Raw genomic sequence first — 26,189 nt, forward strand, 5'->3', positions numbered from 1 at the left:
GTTTTAAGGTCATCTTGACCAGTGATGTTCTCGTTCTGTGCTGATATGCATACACACCTGTAGAGGGGAAATATAAAGCTCTAGTAGCTTTAAACAGAGGGGTTGTTTTTCCTCATTTTCTTTCCTAGATATTCTAAATGAACTTAGATGAACTAAACGAATTAATCTATTCAAATTTCTGTTTCTTATAATTTTTGGTATTTTTTGTCTTCCTTAATATTTACAGCGTTCTGTGTCATTACCAAAAATGTACGTAGCAGGAAGAAGTGTGGCATACTTCTTACTATTTATATACCAAGGACCTGGCCTTTCTGCCAGATCTGTAAGATTGAAAGCAAGACCCAAAGATGTCTGTTCTACCAGGAGGATTTGACTGCTTGTTTGAGAACAGCTGGACTAGTTTTGTTACTGGCCAGAGCCAGTGTGTAAGGGGAGTACTGGAAAAAATATCTAATATCATTCACAGCTTTTAAAGCAGGAGAGGCTTATTGAACTCAACATGAACTTAACAATACCTTTCCAAGAACCACCAGTAACTGTATTTGTCTTCTGTTGTACACAGTTGCCATTGCAAGTGCTGCATTATTGTCATAAGACTTATTTCTGTATCTTGAAAGAGTTACAGAGTAAACTAATTTTCCAGGCATAACAGGCTTAGCTTCACAATGATAAACATATCCATCTGTGATAGTTTTCTGTTAGTTCGGGATGTAAGGATGATGTGATTTGAAACGTCATGATTTCAGTGTGTAATCAGTATTTCTAAGATCAACGGTATCGTGCGCTTTTGTATTTTTCTGTATATAGAAGTCATTGGAGACAGGGTGAAGGCAAAGCATGAGTTAGCTTTTACTTGGCCAAACTTCACTTTTTTCTTAGATTTATATCCTATGTAATACTATAAAAAGTTTGCTCTTTTTGTTTTACCAAGATTCCTTGATCTTTCACATTTAGGTACATCAAGACCAGCATTTTGAAACAGGACTGATGCCTGAAGTAGGGCACAGTCTGCAAATTCTGGCCTAAAATGTTCTTTCTCTTTTGAGATGCCAAGTATGAATAAATAACCTGAGAATTCCCTCAACAGATTTTCACATTCAGTCATTTTTTTGGCAGCCAGCCTGCCCTACTATTTTAACTATCAATCAGCCCTGTTGGGATGTATTTTTAAATGTCAGGGTGGGTCAGTTGGTAAGGCAGCTTTCTTGGCCGTTTGGAAAGCTGTTCCCTCAGAATAGCAGTCATTAGTAGGTTCGGCAACAGTCACTGTAAGCAATGCTTGCATCCCACAGGACTGATGTCTGGGCCAATTCAGTGTCTGATGTTATGCGGAACATGTGATACACCGCAGACTCATAGAATGGTTTGGGTTGGAAGGGGCCTTAAAGATCATCTTGTTCCAACTCCCCTGCCATGGACAGGAGTACCTTCCACTAGACCAGGTTGCTCAAAGCCCCGTCCAGCCTGGCTTTGAACACTGCCAGGGATGGGGCAGCCACAGCTTCTCTGGGCAACCTCTTCCAGTGCGTCACCACTCTCACAGTGAAGAATTTTTTCCTAATGCCTAATCTAAATATTTTTTCCTCTGAGTTTAAAGCCATCCCCCTGTCCTGTCACTATGTGCCCTTGTAAGAAGTTCCTCTAAGAATTTCTTGTATGCCCACTTAAGGTATTGAAAGACTACTCTTAGGTCTCCCCTGAGCCTTCTCTTCTCCAGGCTGAACAAGCCCAACTCCACATCTAGCACATCATACAACAAAACAAGCAAATTTTAGAGGATGATATATTCACATACAAAACCAGAATTTGTCAGCAAAAACTACTTCCTTTAATCTACAAGTGTATTGGCTTTGTTGTATTCCTTCATACAGCACAACTGCTGTAGTTACCCTTTGGGCTAATGCAGCTGGCTTTGTAAAGTCAAAGTAATGAGCTTTCAGTATGATTGCTAACTTACTTTAAATTTAATAAAATTGCAATATCTGTAACAGACAGTAAAAGATAACTGTTTTCCTTTCTTCTTAAAGGGGGGAAAGGGTAAAAAATGGTGTTAAACTTTGTTGTTACATTCTGGGATAATAAAGCAATAAAGCTATCAATTACACCTTATGCAGGCACTAGATTAGTTAGTAGTTGACTATAAGTTGCTGTCTAAGCTGCACAGTCACTGAGTTTGAAGTTAAACAGGATCCTCAGAAATGCTTAGTGCACTTGAAGAATAGGCCCTTGTATGTCAAAGTTGTTGTTACCATGTAATATGATGAAGTACTTGATCTGTCTGTGACGACCACTTGTATTAAAACCTTGTAATGGGATTATAAACAGTATTTTCACAGCACTGTCATGTTAAATGATGGCCATGTCAGCAAGTCACTTGGACACCTCGTCGTAATCAAGTGGGAATTTTGACTTTTTTTTTTCCCAATTCTTTACACAGGAAAATAAATGGACAGAAAATAAATGGACATTTAGCCTGCTCTGTTCCTAAAGCAAAACATCAGTAGAGATTTCAGTGCCGGAATTCAAAACTGAAATCTTCTGTTTGACAATAACAAATTGGAGGAATGTAATATATGTATTGATATTACATTTGTTAGGGCCCAAAATCTTGTTTATGTGTATGTGGCCCTTCTAAAAGGCAGAGCAGCTCAGTGATGTATGCATCTAACAGGACTAGGAGAGAGGCGATCTCTGTGTCTCCTGTTGAGGGTATCTATCTGACCTGGCGGTTGAGATGTTACAGCTTTACTGGTCTGACTCAGACTTTACTGTAGCTGCCCTGAAACCTTGTATTTTAAAATACAGAAATAGCAGGTAATGTTCCTGCTTTGTTTTTCACCTAGAAGCATGGATCATTTAATGACTAATGATGTGGAAGACCTGGGTGAAGTTTGCACCAGTGCCTGAAGAGATTCAAATCTGTCTCAAGGAGAGCTCAATTTATGAGGCTTTCATGGTTTACAGGGTGCAGTTATGAGGCTGTTCTGAGACCAGGGTCCTTCTGATGCATCCTTTTCAAACTGGTCTGCTTTATGGGTTTTATGATTTACAGGACAGGAGAGAGAATATTTTGATTGTAGGCATATTTTCAAGAGTAGTGTTCTCAACAGGGTTTTTCTCTTAACTGGACGTGTATTCCCAGACAGGTAATTCATTACATCTTGAGTCTATGAGAGACTTCTAATTCTTGCTGCGTACTGTTTGAAGTCTACCAACATGTCACGTTAGGCACACAGACCAGAGGTTGCTGACAGCTGTGTTAGAGGAAGGTGTGCTCATGCCATCTCACAATTTGCTTACAAAATACCCTTCATTGCTTTCATCCAGTGATTATCTAAATTGGCATGAGACCAGAACTCAAGACTCCCTCCTCACTGTCTCCTCGTTGAGTGAGTAGTCATTTTATTCCTATAAAATGTGAAACAAAGGTCTGTGTGGGACTCAGATCTCCCAGCTGCTCCTTCCTTGTTTTCAGGAGGAACTTCAGGGCTGTAGAAGAGGACTCCAGTGCTGGAGTCTAGTGGTGGTCGTGACGGTGCTGGGTGGCTTAGCTCAGCAGCAGCAGGAGAGGCAGTGGGATGTTTGGGTCTGAAAGACCATTTCCTTACTAGCTAAGTTAGGTGGATTTCTGTTCAGTGTGATGGGTTTTATTTGCTGGAGACTTTTTTTCCTCACAAAGTTAATGTGAAGTGCTTAACATTCTGCAATTAATGAGGGCAGAGGAAACCTTCCTTGTCATCAGAATTTTTCATACCTGCTCATTTTCATAGATGCTTTAATCTTTCTTTGGAAAACTGGCATGTGCACAGTTGGAGGTGTGAGTGGTAGACCCACTGTTCTTTGCTGGTGTGGTGGTTACTGTGAATTCTGTTGCTTGGGAAATACACACGAGGTGAGCACCTGGCCATGGCTAACATATCTGTGAAGATGAGCAGTATCTGGCGAACTTTCCCCAGTGTAATGAATTGAAAGTCATGGACTAGACAAGCTGTTGAAGGATAATCTCTGTTGTGGAATTCAAGATTAAAGGTACAAGGAAATAAGATAGAGGGGACATTTAGACCTGTTCCAAATGAGGGCCACAAAAATGATCAGAGGGCTGGAACAACTGTTCTCTAAAGAAAGGGGGTTGGGGTTGCTCAACCTGCAGAAGAGAAGGCTCTACAGAGAACTTACTGTAGCCTTTCAGCACTTAAACAGGGCATATAAGAAAGGTGGAGAAAGACTTTTTACCAAGGCCTTTAGTGACAGCACAAGGGACAATGGTAGTAAACTGAAGGAGGGTAGATTTAGACTGTGCATCAGGAAGAAATTTTTTATGATAATGGTGGTGAGACTCTGGAACAGGTTGCCTTATCCCTGACAGTGTTGAAGGCCAGGTTGAATGGGGCTTTAAGCAACTTGGCAGGGGGGTTGAACTAGGTGGTATTTAAGGTCCCTTCTCACCCAGACCATTTACAATTCTATGATGCTGTCATGTCTCGATGTGAAGGAGAGCAGAGGTGAGCTCAGAATGTGGCAGAAGTGGTGAGTGCGATGACCTTCAGAAGGGGGTACCTGAGCTAATCAACACAATTACACTGTGGCTCTGCCTCAGGAAGAGGCAGGAAGGTACTATGGCCCTATCTGCCCAGGTGTTGCTCTGTGTCAGAAGCTGTCTTCTGTATTGCTTCAATGCAGAAGTCTGGAATTACTGAAGAAGCTGCACAGCTTTTAGTTTTCTCATGTTAGATTTTCATGGCTGTAATACTCAATTTTGTATATTTTAAAGCTAGAGATACTTTCCTTAATTTGCTGATAAACTCTCCCCCCCCAAATCTAAGTGTGAGTTCTCCTATATAATTTGTAATATATTAAGAGTTGTTAGTACTAATTAATGCTGTAAAATATCTTAAACAAAAGACCGATGTGTCAATAAGAGTGATAGTGTCTATCTCGGGAGAACAAGAAACTTGAGTATGCCTGCTCAGAGACGTATGTGGCGTGCTTATCTTCATTTGATTGTGCACTGTAACACTTGTTAGTGGAAAAATTGAGCAGTTCAGTTTATACATCTTTTAAAGTTACTTCAGCTACCCTCCTGGAGTAAATTAGCGCATCAGTTTTGCATGTAACTCAAGTCTTCCTTTGAGTCAGAGCAGCAAAGCAGCACACATGCAGGGATCAACTTTTGCACCTTAAACTACAGAATCATAAAATAGTTTGGGTTGGAAGGAACCTTAAAGGCCATCTAGTTCCAACCCCCCTGCCATGGGCAGGGACATCTTCCACTAGACCCAGTTGCTCAAATTCCCCTCCAGCCTGGTCTTGAATACTTCCAGACACAGGGCATACAAAACTTCCCTGGGAAACTTGTTCCAGTGTCTCACCACCCTCATTGTGAAGATCTTTTTCTTCATGGTGCTCCTAGAACAATAAGGATGGAAATGTTCAGTAGCTTTAGATCCTTCATGTAAGCTTTGGCTGTTGAGTAGGGTGAATCCGTGTGTCTGTGTATGCATCTCAAAATGCCACAATAAATTCTCAGAGTTGATGGATACACACAGTTAAGTGCCTTTTTTATTTGACTGCAATCATAATTTTGACTCAAAGATGGGGTACTTGTGCGTGTCTTTTGCTGGGGTTTGCATAGGCAATGACTTGCCTGTCTGCCAGAATCATCGCCTTGTGCCCTTGGAGGTGTGCTGCTGTACCCCTGCCACTGCTGGCTCCTCCCCATGAGGGTGACAGAGCCTTTCTCCCAGCTCTGTGCTGTCTACTGAACTCCAAGAGGTCTCAGATGGTTCCACATGCCTGGGCATCAGAACTGAACCCAAATCATTTGGCTTAGTGAAAGAGCCAAGGGTAAACTTTGTACAAAATGTGGTTTTATTAGCAAACGAAAGGGGTGGGGAGGAGGCAGGGAAAGGGGATTTAGGTCAACCGAAAACTTTCGGGAATTGATTTCAAATTCACTAGCTTATTATAATCAGTAAAGAAATAACATCAGGAAATAACCGATGTGTGTTCTTCAACTGCCTAAATATTAAATGTGTCAATGTGCATTGTTAATGATGGTTCATTTTAACATCTACCTCTCACCATCCCCCCCTTTTTCTTTTTAACAGAAACTTCTAAAGAGCTCGAAAAGAAAATAAAAGTTATTCTGTTGAAAAAGAATGTGTAGACCAAAATATGAGGGCTCTTTTCTCCTTTTCCATTTCTTCCGCTTTTTATCTGGTCAGGCAGGAGAAATAGTTTGTGCCTTGTTGCCCCTGTCACTATGGGAAGCATAAGTTTCCATTAAGTTAAAAAATGCGTCTCTTAAGGGGACTCTAGAATTGATTTACCTACAGTTTATCTTTGGGTGTCTAATCTGGTATTTTATATGTATTACTTGTTGCCAAAACCCAACAATTTTGCCTCTAACACAGCTTAGTTTTAGGCATTAACATATATTTCAAAATTGCTATAAGCTGTTGCAAACACCTTCTTTGAAAATTGAGAAATTGATGGTTTTTTTATTTAAAAACAGTCCTCTGGAACAAACTTAGGGTGATGTCATCCATAGCTAATAACATGATGGTCATACTAGTTTTGAGTTACTCTGTTCTGAGAAAAACAAGTAAATACCCAGTTTATTCTGCTCTGTAATAAAAATCACTGTAATGCTGTTAGCTATTAAAAAAAATCAGTTTAAGTTTATTTTAATTCAGTTGTCAAGATATATATTGTCTTTAACATTAAAGGCGTAAAGAAATAAAAGTATGAGTATGTACAATTGTCTCAGATTTCAGGTGTGATAATTTAAAATAATGAGAGTTGTTATAGACAGACACTGTGGGCTTTAATTTAGAGCAGGAAGATTATTGTGAATAATGATAGGTTTTGTTCTAGGGTATTTATATTCAGTTCCTTTAAGAAGGAATAAAATAACATAAATAGGGCTTCATGGTTAGAATGCATCTAATTTTTTATTATTGTAAGGTTTCAGCTCTAATACTGTAACTCCAGACTTTTATATGTAGTACTGGAAAAACTCTTGAGATTCTATCCCTATATTTTCCCTTTTGTAAAGTGGAAGTAGTCTGTATCATCTCCATCTAAAGGAGGTTTCTGAAGACTAATCAGTTTGCAATAATCAGGAAGTGGTTCTTGTTGCCACAGGGTAAGAATGGAAACAAGGAATCCTTTACAGTCAGCTACAGAGTATTGGTGTTAAATGGTCTGTACCGGAGTGTCTGCTTATGTATGGTGTCAATAGGTTGTCCATCTCATAATCCATATGCTATCTTATTTAGCCTTTAACTGTAATTTTGATAACATGTATGTGAAGACTGAGAAAAGGTGCACAGAGGGGGTTAAGTTTTTATTCTTGGTCTTTTCTTCTGTAACAGTAAGTACTCTGACATACCAGGTCAAGGAGTTGAATCAAAATCCATTCGAGAAGCATTAAAAACCAGTTTTCCAAATATACATATTCATAGTTTATGTAAGAGCACATTCACTTTTGGGGGAAAAAGTCAGAAATAGACATCCCAATTCTCTGTTCCCAAAAGCTGTGTCAAAAGAACATTGGTAAGCCTGAACAATGAAGCAATCTGTCTTCAGGCAGGGTTAGGAGGAGGGCTGTCTGTGCTAACTTTGATCAGACCCTGTAGCAGGCAATTACTGCAATGTACACTTTGTGTCTATATTTTGTGGATGGGTGTTGTGGAGGAACGGGATATTCCACCAGCAGGTTTCAGGGGTATCTGCTGACAGCAGGGGAATGGTGAACCACAGGGCTTCGAGTACGGTGCCAAGCAATGCCGGGGCATTTTTCTGTACTTGGAGCAAACCCTTTTCACTGGGGTATGTTCGCTCCAAGCTTGACCTGTTTCATCTTCTCTGGACTGGGACACTCTTCCTCACATCCAACCAAGCACCGCTGCCTTCCCAGATGACCCGTCACCCAGGGAGATGAGCAGTGTTTACTTCCCACCCTCATCTTCATCTCATAGTCCTCCCAGTTGACGTTAGTTGACCTAATGACTTCCTTAGGATTTAAAATGCCTAAATTCCTCAATTCACAGACTCTACTTGCATGATCCTTTGAAGCCCTAGTTCCTTTGCTGGTAGTATCCCAGCGTTCCCAGCCAGGACTCTCTATCAGTTTCCTCTCTCAGACAGTGCCAGACCTAATCTTTGCATTTTGTCTGCCCCTGTAGGACTCTTTTTTCCAGCCAGTGTTGTTCTTCTCCTCCCAGATTTGGCTCTTTTTCCTTCTTTGAGGTCAGCTGATGTCCTTGGCACTGCCTGGTCCCAGAGGAAGGGCAGCAGTGGGAAGCAGGAGTTCAAGAGAGTGAGAGGCAAACTCACTGCACCCAGTTTAATGAGCCTGGGGTAGAGCCACCCCCACCCAGAGGATGAGAGGTTTTGGCTGTACAAATTCAAACCATGGACCCTAAGAAGCAGCTAACTTTACTGGGCATGTTTGTTTTACTGGTACTATCAGGCAGTAATAGGGTAGTCCTGGAAGTCTGTTTAAGAACAGACGCTGGGAAGTGCTAGTTTCAGTAAAAGCTTACTTAAAAACTTCTTAAACTTTTTCTCTCTGAAATGATTGGGTTTTTTTTTCTCTCTCCAAACCACTGAATGGCTTACTTTGAGTCAGACCTAACTGTAGTTAGTTCTACTCAATGTATTTATTTTAGTAAAGTGTGCCAAAATTGAGATGTAGTCTCAGTTCAGAGGTCAGAAGAACAAAATGAACTTAAACTTCAGCCTTAAGGACGGTAAACAGAAGGAGGTTCATTTGGGGAAATGAATCCTTCTGGTGGAAATTAAGATGAGCAAAAAGAAGCAGAGAGAGAGAGAGAAACCAGTTGTGGTGTGTGGATAATATACTGGATGTGAGTTTCAGGCATGGCACCACTACCACCACTCCTGGTGTATTTATCAGGTAACCGTAGAATTGTTAAAGTTGTTCGTGGGTAGTGCAGGGGTAAGGGTTGAATTTGATGATCTTAAAGGTCTTTTCCAACCTGTTTGGTTCTGTGATTCTGTGAGTGTCTTCATATCTCAGAACTCATGTGGGCAAGACTGAGACTGAGTTATGAGGCATAACTGAAAAGAAGTAACCACCCAGTCTTTAAAGCCTTTTTTATGTTGGCTGCATTTTGTGGGTGCAGAGTCTTCTTGCAGCCTCTGGCACTGTCTGACCAAGGAGGAATGATGTGGAAGTGCAAGACCAGATTGTCAGCACTGGGCTCCAAGGCTGGTGGGGACATGGCTGAGTTTTGCCTAGAGCTGTGCAACAGCTTGCAGGTAGTTAAAGGATATAAATAATAGTTTTGTGCATTATTTGTCATAGTCCTTTTTTTGCTAATACATTTATAAATATTCTGTGATGAAGTGCAGAATAGAAAAGCATTTAGCAAATCTTTGTATCAAAATTTTAACTGTGGATCTTCAGCAAATTGTTGGCTGCGAATTATTCTTCAGGCTTTAATTGGTTTTCAGCGCAGGTTGGTTTGCGTGGAAATAAATAAACCTCAGAATAGAATTGGAGTATTTTCACCTAGAAATGTCAATGCTGCCGAGTTCTTTTTTTCAAAAATGACTTTTACTATGCCTTGCTAATTTGGTGGAGCTTTTATTCAGCAAACCAGTTTGGTGGGTACTTGGGGAAAGTTCCTGATGTATTTCATGTCAGGCTGAGTAATTAGTCTAGATTGATGTTTACATTGGAAAATAATTAAAAAAAAAAAAATCAGACATACACTGGGATTTTGTTTTGTCAAAGTTTCGATTTGTTCACACAAGTTTTTACATCAACTAAGTGGGAAAATTTGATTTACAACTGAACTAAAGAAAACACAGGACTTTGTGAAATCAAAAATACGAAGAATTACCCGAAAAACATGGGGGAAAGCTTATGAGAAGAACTGCTAAGTGAATGTGTGAAATTCTTGTTGTCTGGGGTTTTATAAAGTAACATTTCTTTAAATCCCTGAAAGGAATTCTACACTAGAGGCAATAGGATATTTTTTCATGGTATTTTATCTCCCCTTTAACAATTATTTAGGGATCTGCCATTTGTTCAGAAGTTACTCTCAAATCTAAAATGGATTAGTACAAGGAATACAAGCACACTGCTAACATTTTTTATATGCTTAAGCAAATAATGTTGCAAGCAACATCTTACACGAATGTTGTTCCATACCTTTGTTAGACTTGTTTCTCTTGAAGAGTTGTGTCATAGCGGTAGGCATAAATTGGCTTTTTTCAACAGATTCTGTCTTTGATAGTTCTAGTAACACTACTTGCATACAAATAATACATCTAAGCAGGTTAGATATAAGGAAGAAGTTCTTTACTGTGAGGGTAGTGAGACACTGGAGCAGGTTGCCCAAAGAATTGGTAAATGCTCCATCCCTGGCAGTGTTCAAGGCCAGGCTGGACGGTCTTGGGTGATATGGTCTAGTGTGAGGCATCCCTGTCCATGGCAGGGGGGTTGGAACTTGATGATCTTAAGGTCCTTTCTAATCCTAACCATTCTATAATTCTATGATTCTATATGCTTAGCATCTAGTTTTCTTAATGTGTTAATAATTTAGGGATCGAGGGGGTAGGTTTTATTGCTTTTAACAAAAAATCACACAGGCCCATGTAGAGTTTGAGATCCTGAGAATTTGGCTTCATGTTCAAGAAGCATATCCATTTTACCTTTAATGTTGCAGTTAATACAGGGGCTGATTAGTTTATTGGGCAGTAGAAGTCAATAGTATCTTGCCTTGTGCCGCTGGAGAAACCCTTTGGTAAACCTGTCAGAGAATAAAATGCCAAGTAACCTTAATGCTTGCTCTGTTTTTGCAAATGCATTATTTAAAAATAAGTCATTTCACACTAGATGTATTTGTGTTCATTGTTAAACATGTTTAAAAATTAATGCTGTTTGCAGTGGGATCTCCTTTCGTTTTGAAGCATGTTTCCCCAGTCCTAGTTTGAGCTGTTACTAAAGGTTGCAGCACATGATACGTTTTTACTGTTGAAATAGTTGTGGAATAACCCTGCACTTTGACTGTTCAGGAAACGTTAAAAGGTGATTTTTACAGCCCTGAAGCTTGAATTTTGCTCGGTTATTTATGAGTGGTTGGTTTGAATTTGCTCTCCCCAGCTCTTAGTTAATTCTCTTTTATTTCGGGGCATCTTCTGTAGGATCTACACATTTAGAGACACTGCTCACAAAGGCCACCTGTGCCTCATAGCGTGTTTCTTTTGACTCTTGAGACTCACAAAGAGAATAGGAATATCATCTTTAGGCCTTGAGAGTTGGAAACATCCACTTTGAAATCAGACATCTAAGTGTTGTGCAGAAACGATGATATATTAAAGTAAATCGCACGTACTTTAAAGTGAATATCTGTCTCTCCCGTTGAATCAATTCCAATTTGTTTAAATGCATTTCCATTGAACCTCTTTTTGTTTTAATAATACCTGGATTCTACTCTCTGTCTTTCTCAGCACCAACTGGTGCTTTTTAGAAAAGCTTCCATAGGAAGAGTTGTAACAGTGTCTGACTCAGCCTCACTTGGGAGTGCTGTCTCTTGGGGATCTCTATTCTTCCTTGAAACGCAAATTTAACCTTGACCCTGAGCAACCATTTCTTGAAAGCTGACTGTAAGCCCCTTTTTAATTCGTGCTTCCAGAAAAGAAGCAGAAAGATCCAGCTGCCTTGCATTTTGCTCTTTTTCAGTGTGACCTCTTGTGTTTGCCCAACGCATCTGAGCTTATGTCAGCCTGGGAAAGCCTGCAGCAGCAGCCTTGATCAAAAAGGCACAAACTCCTGCTCACTTGCTGCCTTTGCATTTGGAAACAAAATTCTAAGTATTTTGCTCACTTTTAAGCTTTCCGCTGTCTACTTTTCACCCTTCTGATTTTATACAGCTTCTGTCACCGCTGTATTGGTGCACCCTCCGTGTTGAATAGTTGAGTCTTGAATGTTTTTTTCATAGGGAGAACAGTGTTTCAAGTAGAGGTTGTCACGTCTTTGCAGGCTATATTACTTCTTCCTTTTCTTAGAGTATTTTGTTGCTTTGGTTGGAGATTTTCAGGGAGAAGCATGTGAGCATTGTGAATGGAGTATCTCATTATGGAAAGGTGTTGTCAAAAAATCTCTTCTGTAATTTTGAGGAGAGTTCACTCCTAGATTAGCAAAATAACCCAAAAAAGACTGAGCAAAGTGCTGGGTACTTAAGCCATAACTTCCAGGGCTCTTTGAAGTGCCTGGGCTGCTGCTTACCCAAACTAGCCCTATGCCAACCTTTTGTACTCTGCAAGTGCCAAGCTGAGGCATGACAGGATGAAACACATGTGGGCAAATACACTTCATGACAAGCACTGACAGAACTGCAGTTTCGGGGAAATGAGCTTTCTACTCTTATCTACAGGAAATACTAGGAAAATATTCCATTTTAATTTTAAAAGACAAACTGTATATCAAAGATAACACACCTAAACCCAATCTACCTGCACGTCTCGTGGCATTAGAGTTGCAAGCACATCTGTATGCTATGCAGAAATAAAATTACTTCTGCTAGAGCAAGCACTTTTTGTCATTTCGAGCCTAGCTTGTGTTTCCTTTACTGTGAAGTGTTAGCAAATCTGTGACCTGCAGAATATTCACAGTTACTTAGATCTCACCCTCCAAGCATGATTATCAGACCTGAAAGCTGCTCTGACTTGGAAGAGTTCTGCACTGCATACTCAGGAGACTTCACTCCTGCATCACTGAGCCTTGGTGTTTCGGTAAAGCTGTGGCAATGACGTGGTTAAAATTATGGGTAGCTTTTCAGAAGGAGTGTGATTTTTTTCTCATCTCAGTATCCTGAGATGATAAAAGCTCTGACAAAACAAAATCACCCTGCCTGAAATTTCTCCTGACAGAACAGAATGAGGTGGGGCAGCACGGTGACAGCCAGGAGGGTTTGTGTGATTTGATGAAGAGTTAAAACATCTAGCAATTTGTTTTTTAACTTCCTGTCCTCAAAGCCAGCTTATTTTATAAATGCTAAATTTAGTCTGTTCAGTTTCCGTCATCAAGGACAGCTTTTTTGGTATGCTTTCTTACAAATTGTTTGACCTTGGGAGATTGCTGCCAGAAAGGAAGAGCACTTCAGAAGCTGACAACTGATTGTTGGAGGTTTGTAAACTCTGTTGTGTTGGAGCAATAAAACTCCACAAAGACGTAAAGACTCACTGAAGCTTTGTACTCTGTGAAGCTGATGAGCTGCGAGGCATCAGAATGAGTTGCTGAAACCAAAATGATCTTTGCTTTTTCACTGGTTTTAACCTCAGTTCTGTGGAAACTATGAGCACTTTGTGTTTTGGTTATGGATGGGGAACAGTACTGATAAACAGGGAAGATGATTGCCATGAGTAGAATGAGAGAGTGGAAAGGGGCTGTTGCAGAATTCTCTCCTAAGTGAAGAGGTGTTGTTCAGGGGGTTGGAAAGAAGATTAAGTAGAACTGTGTAATAAAGGATGGCCGTCCAGTAGATAAGACATTATCAGCTATAACTTTACCATGCATTGCTCACGGTCTTGTGGCTGGTTTCGTGGCTGACTGTTTCCCCATAATGGCTGGGGAAAAGGGCAGTAAGGAATGCTTTTTTACACAGCCAAGAAAAGCTTTGTGAATAGGGAAATCACGTGTTATGTTCCTGGCGGTGTTTATTAATGGCAAGCTAATGAAACAGAGCACTGCAGAGAATACTGGTGTACAGCTGTAAGAGGTAGGCACAAAAAACGTGAGCCAAGAGCACTGACTAATAGAGGCTGCAGGTTTATTAAAAAGCCTTTTCTAGCAGGGAGACATCCTAACCTGCCTTCCAGTTACATTTCAGCCTGGATTTGAGTGGATGGTGAGCAGCATTGTTGGCATGATATGGTGGCATTGTTGCAGAGAGGAGCATTAATGAGATTTGCCTCTGAGTCCCAGCTGGATGGAGGCAAGGATGAAGCTGTCCCTGTCCTTCCTACCAGTGGCAGGAACAGTACAGATGTTCCTGCATTCTGAGATGAGGGAAGCCACATGGAGCTCTACCCGCTCATGTTGTATTTCCATGGTCTGGGCTGGCTTCCAAGAAAGCCCTCTGGGTTACAGGGACCTCAGGCTGAACCCTTTCTAACCCACCAAATGCTCTGAAAGCTGACAGACTCTCAACAGCAGAGTTTAGACCCCTAAAACCAAAATGAAGTTTACAAAAGCAACACAGACACTTTCGGTATCCAGACCAGAAAACCCATTTCAGATGCTCAAATTAGCTATCAGCTGAGCCCACACCACCACAAGAAGCCCAGTTCACCAGATGAGGGTGGGAAGGCAGGAATAGAAAGAATTAAAAAACACGCAACCATTTGGTTTTTATCCAGTTGACTTTAGGATCTGACAGGATGGCTGGAGGTATACCTGTGATTACCCCAGCTGTTGTGAGCTTCTCAATTAGAAAACGTGGTTCCATTAGATAAAACTAACGTCAACACTCATCGTCTAAGGAAATGAATAGTTAATTGTCAGTTAATAATGTTCTGGGGAGATTCTAAGAAATAGTGTGCTGAGAACTGAGCCCTCTCTTTTGGCTTCATTGCTACTCTTTGTCCTGTAGTTCCTAATTCTGATACAGTCATCGCCACTGGGAAATGTTTGCTTATGTCATCCATTTTCAGAAAATAATGATAATTTAATGTTCCAAATTTTGATTCAGATAATAGAACTTTGGCAGTTGAAATAAAACCTGAGATCATGAAGAAACATCCATACCACTTGTAGGTCACCACTATAAGGGAGCGTGAGTTGTTAGGGCAGATCTTTTTGTTCACAACCACCAGCACAGAATATAACACTTGTTTACAATTTTTATCTGAAGTACAGGATGTACAAACCTGTTTTGATAAGGATCCTGCTGTCTTTTGTAATGTTGACTGACATCAGTCACGGCCTGAATTTACTAAAGAAAGGGCATTCTTAGTCTTAAGAGTTTTGGCAGGGAAGGGAGGTCATTGAAGGACATACCAGTTTTCATCCTGTTTAGAGAAATTCATGAAGGGATTTGTAGAGGTTTCGAGTTTAGTTTCACTGCTGAAGACTGAAATAATACTATCAACTGTAGTACCATAGTACACAGAGACTGCGTAGCCTCTCCAGCACCTCTGGACAAGAACAGGATACCTACCAAAAGATAGATGCAATGTAAGAAATGTACAGTGTAAAAGTAAATGCAATAGAGCTATTTAAAGAGAAAGTGATTTGTATGATTGACTGCAGTTACACGGTACTTATTTCTCTTTTGTTTTTATTCCCCAAAGACTAGGTGTAATTACTATAGGAAAACAAAGGCCTGTTAGCACAATCAAGAAAAATCTGTAGGTCATGACCTGTGTTTTGTCCTAGAGACAATTGACTCTATCTGTGGAACAAGTAATTTGTATGGTGTCAGCTACATGATGGTTTGGTGTTCTTCCTTACCTTTCCTGTAAGGGACCTAATGCTTCTTGCTACAAAGGCAGGTGTGGGACACTGGGGCAGATTGTGCTCTGTTTGGTGATGGATTGCTTTCAGTGTCCATATAGATCCCTTGTGTCAAGTCTCAGACATGTCCTGGAAGTCACAAGAGTCCTGGGAGCAGTCTGATGTGCTTACGCTGGGTACATCAAATCTATGGTGCCCTTAGAGCACTTGAGGGTGCTCTGAAAAGCAGTGGGGGCAGCAACAGGAGGGTGTTCCATTCTTCAGCACACTGGGTCAGCAGCATTGGCTCAACCTGAAATCTGCCTCTGGCACCCAAGGGAAGCCTGGAAGAAGGTCAACATGTAGAATTTCCTCTGTGGTGCATTATCTGCCCTCTGGATGGAGCTGGCAATTCATACTGCTTCTGGGTAACCCTTGCCTGGCTGTTTGCGCAAGTGTATCCCTCATCTCCCTTGTATGAGAGTTGATCCCGGTTATCCCTCTGCTCTCAAACATTTAAGATAGATGTTGCCTTTAGCCTTACGAAGATTTGGGTATAGCTTGTGCAGGGTGTCCCTCTCTGCCTTGTCTGCACTGTACCACCAGCCAGTTCAGTTCAGCAGAACCGATCCGTTTGCTCATTGCATATCCAAGACTTGTTAAGAGATGACAAATTATCTGCTTCTGCCATGTGTATTTATGGTTTTGTCTTTGTCATGGCACATACAGTATGCCTAATGCAAAATCTCTTTACTGACAATACCCAGGGTAAGGTGTTTCAGAGGAAAAAATAAGGGATCATCACTGGGCAATTACAAGTTTTGCCTTCTTGAGGAAGAAGTTTATATAACCTTGTCACTTGTAGCTGGTTATGCACTTTATAAACCTGTTCTTCACTCTGTGTTCTTCTTTAGCAGGAGGACTTCCCATTGTCTTTATAAAGGAATTTTTTGCTTTTGTTATTTGTATTACAGCAGAACAGCAGGGTCCAGGGACCGGATGAATTGGGGTCCCTTTGTTTTAAGTTGATTTGTGTATGAATAGAGGAAGAGACTCGCTGTACCAAGATGTTCTTGCTTTCAAATGGGGGAAAATGCCAGCTCCGGGAGCCAGTGCAAATCAGCTGAATAGCTGGGATCTACTAGAATATCTCATCTTTCAGCATGCCAGGGATACTACCCGCTTAGGCTGTTATTATTGCAATTTTTAATATTAGTGTTTCTATTTTCCCTTTGCAATAGAATTCCATTCTGTGATGAAATTTGGCTCAGACTCAAAACCAGGAGGGTTCTCCGTGAAAATATTTAACATAGTTCATTATAAAAATCCCAAAGTCAATTCATGGCTTGCTTGACTGTTAACTTATTTAGGGTAGATGAATTAAAATATTTGTGGCTTAAATATTTCTGACTTAATATTTTTAGATACTTAGTATATACTATAATCTAGAGATTGAGAGAATGCATTTAGAGCTGCTTAGGTACCATAAAAAGATTGCTTGTTAGATCTCTATATGGAATAATTGCTTTGGGTCAAGTGAGATTTGAAGTAGCTTGGCAAATGTTTTTTATTGAGGTTGGTTTTCCGTTCTACAGCACATAATCGTGTGTTTGTGTGCCTGTAGAGGAGCTCTGCTACAGTGCAGTGCCATGGAGGTACTCAGCTGAGGAACTGAGAGTTGGGCTGGGTCTTTCTGCCAGGTAATCAATGGGCATTCCATTCCTTGCTCTGCCTATTGAAAATTACTTGAAAAAACATTTTTTAAAGAGTAGTTATTAATGATGTACTGTTGGAACGGAAAGATACCTCAAAGGAGCTTCTCGAGGGATCTATCTTTGGCCTAGCAGTATTCAAAAATTCTGTTAACCTCTTTGATGATGGAAATAAGGAATAAAACTATAAAAATAGCAGATGGCGCCAGTCTAGAATAAATTTAGACGAACCAGCTTTGAAGGAGCTATGTATTCTGTGCTTTTGTGTAAAGCATCATAGAATTATTTTGTGACGTCAGGAAAATTGTTCTTAATTAAAATGGGAAAAATAAAAGACAATTGTAAGAAAAATCTAATGTGCTCATTCAGAATAATGAATTGCTGTAGCTATTGCTGCTTGTAACAGGGCAACCATACAAACACGGGGCTCTGTAATGACCTGTAAGTTTGTTATCAGTAAGTACACAGAACGCAAAAAGTCAAACATTGAACTGAAGGACTGTGGTTTGTGTAAAGCACTGCCTTCCGAAAAGTGGTGTGGAAAAACTGCAAAGGTTACTGTAAAGGGCAAATGAGAGTGCTAAGGCTTGTTCTCTTAAAGCTGACTTACGATGGAAAGAAGCAAGGTCTGCCTAATACAGAAGAAGGTAGACAAGTAGGGAGAAATTACAGTCTTGGAGCATTCAGAAAGTTGTTTGAAAAATGGGGGTGACCAGTTTTTCTTCATGTCTGTTGGAGATAACACCAGAGAGTAATGGTGTAGCTTGAAGATAGATGTTGGGAAGAAATGTCCTGTCAATATAAATAGTGGTTATCTGTGGAGATACAGAAGTGTTTTTTCACAGATGACTTTGTGTAATGCAAAGAAACAGGGTGATTTTGTAGTTTTTAATCCTGCCATCTTCTAAGAAATGGGAGTAGAACTTTTTTTTTAATATTCTGTTAAAACTCAACATGTCTGTGCATTTTAGCATGATTAAAATTTGTCCTTTAAAACTATGAGCTGACACAAGGAAACAAATCCTGTGGCTTTCATGACCAAGTTGTGTGATGCGCCTTAGCAATTGGATATGTAAGTTGTCTTTAGCCACATGTGTAACTGTGTCCTTTTGTCCTTCCTTGACAGTCTCCAAACGTCCACAACTATCCAGATATGGAAGCTGTACCCTTGTTACTAAACAACATGAAGGCAGACCCCACAGAGGATTCATTATCTACAGACCATTTCCAAACACAGACTGAACCAGTGGACTTGTCAATAAACAAAGCCAGGTCGTCCCCTACAGCAGCTTCATCTTCACCAGTTTCCATGACAGCATCAGCCTCCTCCCCTTCTTCCACTTCTACTTCTTCTTCTTCTTCTTCTAGTCGGCCAGCTTCATCACCCACAGTAATAACATCGGTATCCTCAGCGGCATCTGTACCGTCAGTATTAACTCCAGGTCCTCTTGTGGCCTCTGCATCTGGTGTTGGAGGCCAGCAGTTTTTGCACATTATCCATCCAGTACCACCTTCCAGCCCCATGAACTTGCAGTCCAACAAAATGAGCCACGTGCACCGTATCCCTGTGGTGGTACAGTCGGTACCTGTTGTCTATACAGCTGTGAGATCACCTGGGAATATGAACAACACTATAGTAGTACCACTGTTAGAGGATGGGAGAAGCCACGTCAAAGGTAAGGTGGAACCAGTTTTGTGCATCTGTGGCATCCTTAAAACTGCTCTTGTATGAGGAAAATGTAGCAATGTTATACAGCTGTTAATTTCTAAACTTACTGTGTTGTTTGCTGAAAAGTCATATAACTTTCACTATCAAGAGGAACTTTTCAAAGTCGTATCCCAGATGCTGTTTAAAATAAATAAATACTTTTATGAAGATGGAGGTCAGCAGTGGTGTTAGATGCTCAGACAACTTATGGCAAGTTTTGCCCTGGGAGGAGTAAGTCCTCCCCAGAGGCTGAAGAAACAGGAAAACTGAATAGTGACAAAATGTCGTAGATGAGCATGGAAAACTCAGGTTGTACAGATTTGACAAGGGAAGGAATGTCAGAGAGATTCCTTGTGCAGAGAATGTGCACGTTTCCATGCACAGAGAAGGCAATCACTGGGATGTAGGAACTTGTGAAGGAGAGGAATTTGGACGGAAGAGCAGTAGCAGGTGCAGAGAGGTAGGTTTTATTAAGCTCAGGGAGTGGCAATGCAGTATTTTGAATTAGGTTTCTTCTTCCAGATTAAACAGCAAAGGAAGGAAGCCACATGGAGTGTGTATGTTGGAAATGACTTTCACAGACACAGGACCTGAGAGGCACATGGAGGTGTGAAGGGAGGAAGAAAACACATGCCAAAAGAACAGATATGCTCGGAAAGGTGTCCAGAGAACACAGAAAAGCGAGCTGGAGAGCAACAAAAAATGAGCACATAACAGTTACTGAGGGAGCAATAATCTGTTAGAGATGGTGGCATGATGGGTGGAAGGATGAAAAGACAAAACGTGTGCCCAGATACTTTGAAAAGCGTACCTTTAGAAAGAAGGCATTAGTGACCAAGATGGGAACTTGAGGAGAGAAACAAGAGAGACTCATTTCAGGGTTCATCGCATGTTAGTGAATAAAATATGGCTAATTCTTCCCTGAAATGAGGTGTTGCATGAGGCAGAAAGGGAGAGTACTGACAGATAACCTTACTTCAGGGCTTTATGGGACTATGGGGCATGTAGTAATACATCTTATATCATCTCTTGTGTACCTAATCGCATAATGAGCAGGTCTCTACAACTGAAAGACTTTTTTTCTTCAACTCTCTTGTCTTTTTTTGATATACTGGTGACTGTATATTATTGTACAGGACTACAGTGATGGGTCATTCTGTTTAGTAGCATCCTCTTGTCCATAAATCGTTGGTTCTCCCATTCCCTCAGTATATGAGTTTGGACTGTGCTGTCTCAAGAGGGTTGGACATAGGAAACAAGCTCATAGCTGATCTGGGTTTTGATTTAAGCCTCAAAATCACAGTTCAGAAGTTTTATTGCACTTCCTACACTGACGTAGCTTTAGGACATTGTGCCATTGTGTCAAGAAATGATGAATGAAAGCAGAACTGTTCACCGTGTTGTTTGGGAAACAAGAAAAAGGAAAGTTTTAGTCTGTATTTTGATTTTGGAGCTTTGAGCTGCACCTGACCTTGAGCTCATCCGGAATTTTTCCCCTTTGTTTGTTTTCATTTCAAAGGTGCTAGTTGGCTGTGGTAGTAGTCTCCTCTATAGGAAGCACCTCCTGATCTTGTAAAACTGGAACTTTGCTACCCCGGTTTTGTCAACAAAATTCCACAATTTAATGTGCCACAGGGATTTCAGCCCACAAGCTCCGGGCCTCCTGGCCTGACAATATCGCCTTTGTGCCGTTATTGGCAGAGATCATTAACCAGCCTTGCAGCACCTAGTAATGTACAGCTAAAGAAAAAGAAGGGATTAAGCATTCTTTAATTTTGTTTTTCTTATCCGTTTGACCCATTTTGCTGTCACTAATTCTTTTGATGTAAATGTTCAGGTTAATTCGAATAAATACAATAGAAGAATAATGGGCAACAGTCCTCTAGGTAGTCATCTTTCGTCAGCTTTTGCTGGAGTATGTTTTTCTTTCTTTACGTGTAAAACAATACAAATAATAAAATGCAGCGACGTTGCACAAATTAATTGATTAAATACATTTCAAATGTACAGAGATGCTAACAGGATGCTGCTGTCAAGTTGAATTGGTTGCTACACCTCTACCAGCTGAAGGAGAAGTGCAGTTTTGGAATCATCTAGAGTAGCAACTTTCAGCTTCTACATGAATGTTGATCCTTTTCAGAAACAAAAAAATACATACGCTGGAACAGAATCAATGCACAGATAGTATCAGCAGCATTTGTCGCTTAATCCCTGTGTTGCTGCTGTTCTGGTGCTAAACCAGAGACCATGTTGATGATCTAGGGGTGTGGTTGGGAAGCACTTAAAGTTATATTCTACATTAGCCTGTATCTAAGTCCTTTTTGCTCAAATGAGACTTAGGCACTTCCCTGAACAGAGATACTTCCAATGATAAGGTTAATGAAAATTACACCAGACTTAAGTTCAGGCCTCTCCTGTTTTTCTAGGTACAGGTACTTAGGGGAAAACTGCAAAGAAACAGGATATAGAGAAAGGTATATTCCTTGTCATTCACAGTTTTAGTTTCCTCGTGCTGAATTTTCCTCTTCCTTCCAGGTTTGACTAGAAACCATTTCATTTTTACTTTTATTTCAAAACCTTTTCAGGTCACTACCATCCCTCTAATCCTTCCCCCAGGTGTTTTGCTCAGGTGGCTTCTGTTCCCCTGATGCTTCCCAGTCCACCTTTCGCTCGCTCTCAGACTAAACTGTCCTTCCAGTGGCTGCTTTTCTAGGCAGTTCAAGAAAATACTTCTTTTTCCATGTTCTGTTTGAATTCTCTCTTCCCTCCAGAACAAGTAATCAATACGTTTGCTTTTGTTTCCCCCTTTTTCTATCTTTCCATTTTTCCTAGTCCTTCCAATTTCACTGACAGTTCTGTGAGTGCCAGTTTCAGCAGCTCTGCTTCATCTTTCCCTCCTTATCTGTTAATATTTCTAACCCATACTGTCATCTCCTCCTCTGCCGCTGCACATACTTCACCATGGCATCATTCATCCTGGCCTCTGTTGCACCTTCCTTCAGGAGAGACTCAGATCTCCTTTTCTGCCTCCCAAAGTGCTGCTCATTTCTGTTGTCTCAGTCCTGTCTCTTCCCTCCTATTTTTCACTTACAAGGGTTCCTGTTAAATCAAACCCTTTCTGCAGCATTGCAAACCAAGTGGGTTTGCAGAAAATTAGCCCTTGTATATGCGAGCTGCCAGCAGCATCCTGTCAGGTCCTGTGCCACATGCCACACCCCAAGAGGGGCAGTGGAAGCCAGGGTTATCATGCTATGAAAGCACCCCTCTGTCAGATTGATGCTTTTTGCAGGATAAAAACCTCTCAGTTCTCCTAGTGTAAATCAACATGGGGATTGAAGCATTTTTAGAAGGCAACCAGTGGACAATATATTCATTATCGGTAATACAACACTAACCATTTACGAAAGCTTACTAAGTTTCTACAAATTAGAAACACTGTTCTGTAATCCCACAACACTCCCATATGTGTACGCAAGCACAGTTACATGCAGACTCCCTCACCGACTGTGGGCCTTCCCCTCCCTGACATCCCCCAGATGCCACCACAGGGGAGCACTTCAGGGAGACCCCTAAAGTGGGGGTCTCAGTGTGCTGCCCCCCACACTGCCAGCCCATCTGTGCAAGTTGCCCCCTACATCCTCATCCTCACATTATTTCATATGCACAAAGCATAATAATGTGTTGAGGCTGCCTGGGCATGGAAGGGACGGGAGCCAGGAACAAGTCCCTGTGGGCACTGCCATTTGGGACTGTAGCCTCTGCCACCCCCTATAACGTGTCAAAGAGATGAAGTCAACTTCTTTCAGTGGTGACCACTGATCTCTTGTCATCCAGAGCCTTAAAAAGCACTTGGAGATTTTTTCTCCATGGAGTAGGTGGCTAGAATTTATTACACATTAAAGTGTTTCAGATCATTAAAATCCAATGATAGACTCTTTCCTCACCTTTTTTTCTCTGTGTTCAGCAATGGCAAGGATTGCTAAAAGGTGTAATTAGAGGCACAGCAGGTACCAGCACCTAAAGATAAGGTTGCCTCATGGTTTCCCTTAAAACCCTGTCTTCAGTTGTTCAGAGTCTGCCTGTGTGTTAACCTTTTAGGCTAACATTTTCCGTGCTGCAAATCTGCCTCAGGCTGTTTCTTTTTTATTTTTTCTTTCTTTTTTGAGGAAAGTTTCAAGAAAAAACTATTCCACTTTTCCTGAGACTGATCATCGAGAGAAAAAGTAGCATTTTCAATGTTGAAAAATATATTACAGCTTTTTTTGGTGAAAAACTCTAGAACCTCTGGTTTTGTGCCATGAACCTCAAGTCTGGTTTGGACCACTGTCCTTTCTTTTCTTTTATAAGCACTTGTGGAAACTGAGTGTGGAGATCTGAAAAAAACATGGGTTCCTTCAAAGGATAAAGCAAGAAAAAATGTGGCTAAGAAAAGGCAAGGGGGAGGTTGGGAGGGGCTGGGCAGTGGGGAGAGGGAGGATGGAGGGGAGTGGGGGAGAAAAGGAGAGCTGATGAGACAGCTACAGGTGTCTGAACATGTTCAGGAATAAAAGTGGTAAAGAGTTGAAGACAGAAGAAGGGGGAAGAAGCAAAAGGAGGGTAGAAAGGAGATCTGAGCAGGGTGAAGGAGAACAAAGAAGAGGCTTGGATGGAGAGGAGTGAGAGGGGCCTCAATGGCAACGCATTCTCCTACAAACTCTGGTCCCATTAGCCTGAGTCTTTCCACTGCTTCAATTTCAGAAGAGTCTTACAATACCTAAAGGGGGCCTGTAAGAAATCTTAGAAAGGGACTTTTTACAAGGCAGGTACTGATAGGATGAGGGGAAATGGCTTTAAGCTGACAGAGGGAAGAACTGGATTAGATATTAAGAAAATAATCTGTACTGTAAGTGTGGTGAGGCACTGACACAGGTTGTCCAAAGAAGTTTGTGGCTGCCCCATCCCTGGCAAAGTTTAAGGCCAGGTTGGATGGGGCTTTGAGCAGCCTGGTCTAGTGGAAGGTGTCCCTGCCCATGGCAGGGGTTGGAGCTGGGTGAGCTTTAAGGTCCCTTCCAACCCAAACCATTCTGTGGTTCTGTGAATACTGTTGACAAATCATGTCCTTCTAGCAGCAGGTTTTGCTAATGATAATATCCTTAAAAATTGTTTTCTGTAGTTCAGAAGAGTTACTCCGTTCATTAAAGGGCCTTTCAGAAGCTTCCTCCTGATGATGGTGCATTAAGAACCTGTGCAACTGTGATATTTTGGGGGGGTGGGTTCAAGTTTTTGGGTTCTCCCTCTTACGGGTCTTACACTCTTCAGAAGACACAATCAATAGCAAAATCCAGAAGTCAGGACATTATAAGTTTAAATTTGCTGACTGAACTTCGTCTGCTCCCTGTGTGCGTAAAGATCTGTAATGACATTGGCCTGGACTATTTTTATGTTACTATGTCTGCATGTAGACCTAGCAGAAATACACAGATTGTGTCTTTTCAAGCCATATTCCTCACTGTGGATACCTTAACATGCAGTAAATGTGGTACCTTTTGCTGCAGATTTTTCTGTGATTTAAAACAGGTAATGCCACTAGATTACATTATCCACTGCCCTTGTTGGTTTTAGGGTTTTTTTGTTTGGTTGGTTGTTTTTTGTAAGTACAGCCTTTTATTTCTGCCTACTGTAAAATCCATTCCACAAAAGTAAATCCAATTTGTAGTACAAACTTAAAGATTTAGAGAACCATTCCGTATGTTTAAACATCAGATTATACGGTCTGCTTATACAAATTATGCTATGGAAGAGACTCTTAATTGAAACCAGTAGTGTTGCCTTTTTTATTTCATATGGAGTGATTATCCTTTCTACATTTTAGTAGATGGCTATTTTGGACTTGAGGCAGAGAGTTTCTACTTTAGCAGTAATTTTTTTGTTAGGCCAAAAATCTCTAGCGCCTGTATGTATTCCAACCTGTCCACCTCCACCCTTCAGCCCCAGAATGTTGACTCTCTCTTCCCCTGTTTGCTTGGTTCATCTGGAAGAAATGTTAGTGGTTTTGGAAAGGAGGAGCAGGTTGGTAATGGCTAGTCAGGAAGGAGAAACATCTAGAGGAGAGGCTGACATTAAGGGTGGAACCTGCATTACTGGAGATGGTGCATATATTTAAGAACTAGAGTAAATAGTAATTCGTGCCAGAATGGAGAGTTAAAACACAGGCTACAAGATACGCTGTAGTATTTGAAATTGAGAAGGTGGTTGCATGAAGACAAAGCAGCTTGGATTAACTATGGGGAGTCCTATAAATAGTCTTCTACTTAAATCTCAAAAAAAAAATCATATTTCTGGTGACTCACTAGTGACATACTTTGAGTTTTCCACTACAGAAGCACATGCTCTTCTAAGATTTATCAACAGTGGATTTAATATCATGTATGTTTTTGCGTAGGAGCAGGTTTGTGGAAGGGAATGACGTAGATGTTTATTCCAAATTTATTTGAGAAGCCCAGGATAAGGAGGATTTTAAAGTCCATTCTGGCTTATCCCAAGTCGCTGCACCTTTTGGAAACTGTTAATTTCTTGTCTTCCACGCCAAGATTGCCTCTGGTCCTTCAGCTCTGTACTCTCACCAGGGCTGAGCTTCGATCTAGTTGCTTTTATCCCACACATTTGGATCCAGCAGAAACACAGGCATAAAACTTCTCATTTATTTTATCCCTGCCTTGAGTTTCATTGTGCCTTGGACCGACTTCCTGGAAACTTTATGGTGTCTAAAATATCTCTAGACTGTTGCAGTGTGTGAGTTGCAATCTATTACTGTTTTGTCGTGGCTTTGCAATACTTTATTTCATATTAAATATATTCTACCCTTGTTGATTTGCCTTTTTACTTTTGGTGATAGAGTATTTGTGTATAGGATGCTCACTGAGATACAAATCTCAGAAGCCTCGGTAGTTTGCTTTTGTGTAGAAGAGGTCTCACGGCATTCAAGTCGCTTAGAAAAAAATCCTTTGCTTAAAAAAATGATGTGGTATGTTTATGTATACAAGCCAATGACAGAGATGCTTAAGTATGTGCATGTCTTACATCCGTGCAGTCACCCTCTCCTCTGTATTCCTCCACATAGCTGTTCTTTTACAGATTTATGGCAAATTATTTGGCTGGTGAAATGATTCAAATATTGCCTTTGATTGGATCGTAGCAATTAATATTCTGTGGTAGATTAGTTACACCATGCATTCAGTACCAATCCCCATCTCTGTGAGCCATAGCTGTGCTGCATGCAGTTAACTGCTCTAGACAATATAGTCCCATAAAATCTCAA

General features: G+C 40.8%; 1 protein-coding gene across 9 annotated transcripts in view; it reads left to right on the forward strand.

The window, feature by feature from the left end:
- KLF12 (KLF transcription factor 12) overlaps positions 1-26,189 on the forward strand; it is a 253,362-nt gene that overhangs the window by 140,192 nt on the left and 86,981 nt on the right. For all 9 annotated transcript variants that reach the window (XM_065678112.1, XM_065678111.1, XM_065678116.1 and 6 more), the window contains one exon: positions 18,311-18,860. In XM_065678112.1, the coding sequence (XP_065534184.1) occupies positions 18,311-18,860 (550 nt within the window). The remainder of the gene's footprint in view (positions 1-18,310; positions 18,861-26,189) is intronic.

The sequence above is a fragment of the Lathamus discolor genome, chromosome 4 (genome assembly GCF_037157495.1).
Source record: "Lathamus discolor isolate bLatDis1 chromosome 4, bLatDis1.hap1, whole genome shotgun sequence".
Classification (NCBI taxonomy): Eukaryota; Metazoa; Chordata; class Aves; order Psittaciformes; family Psittacidae; genus Lathamus; species Lathamus discolor.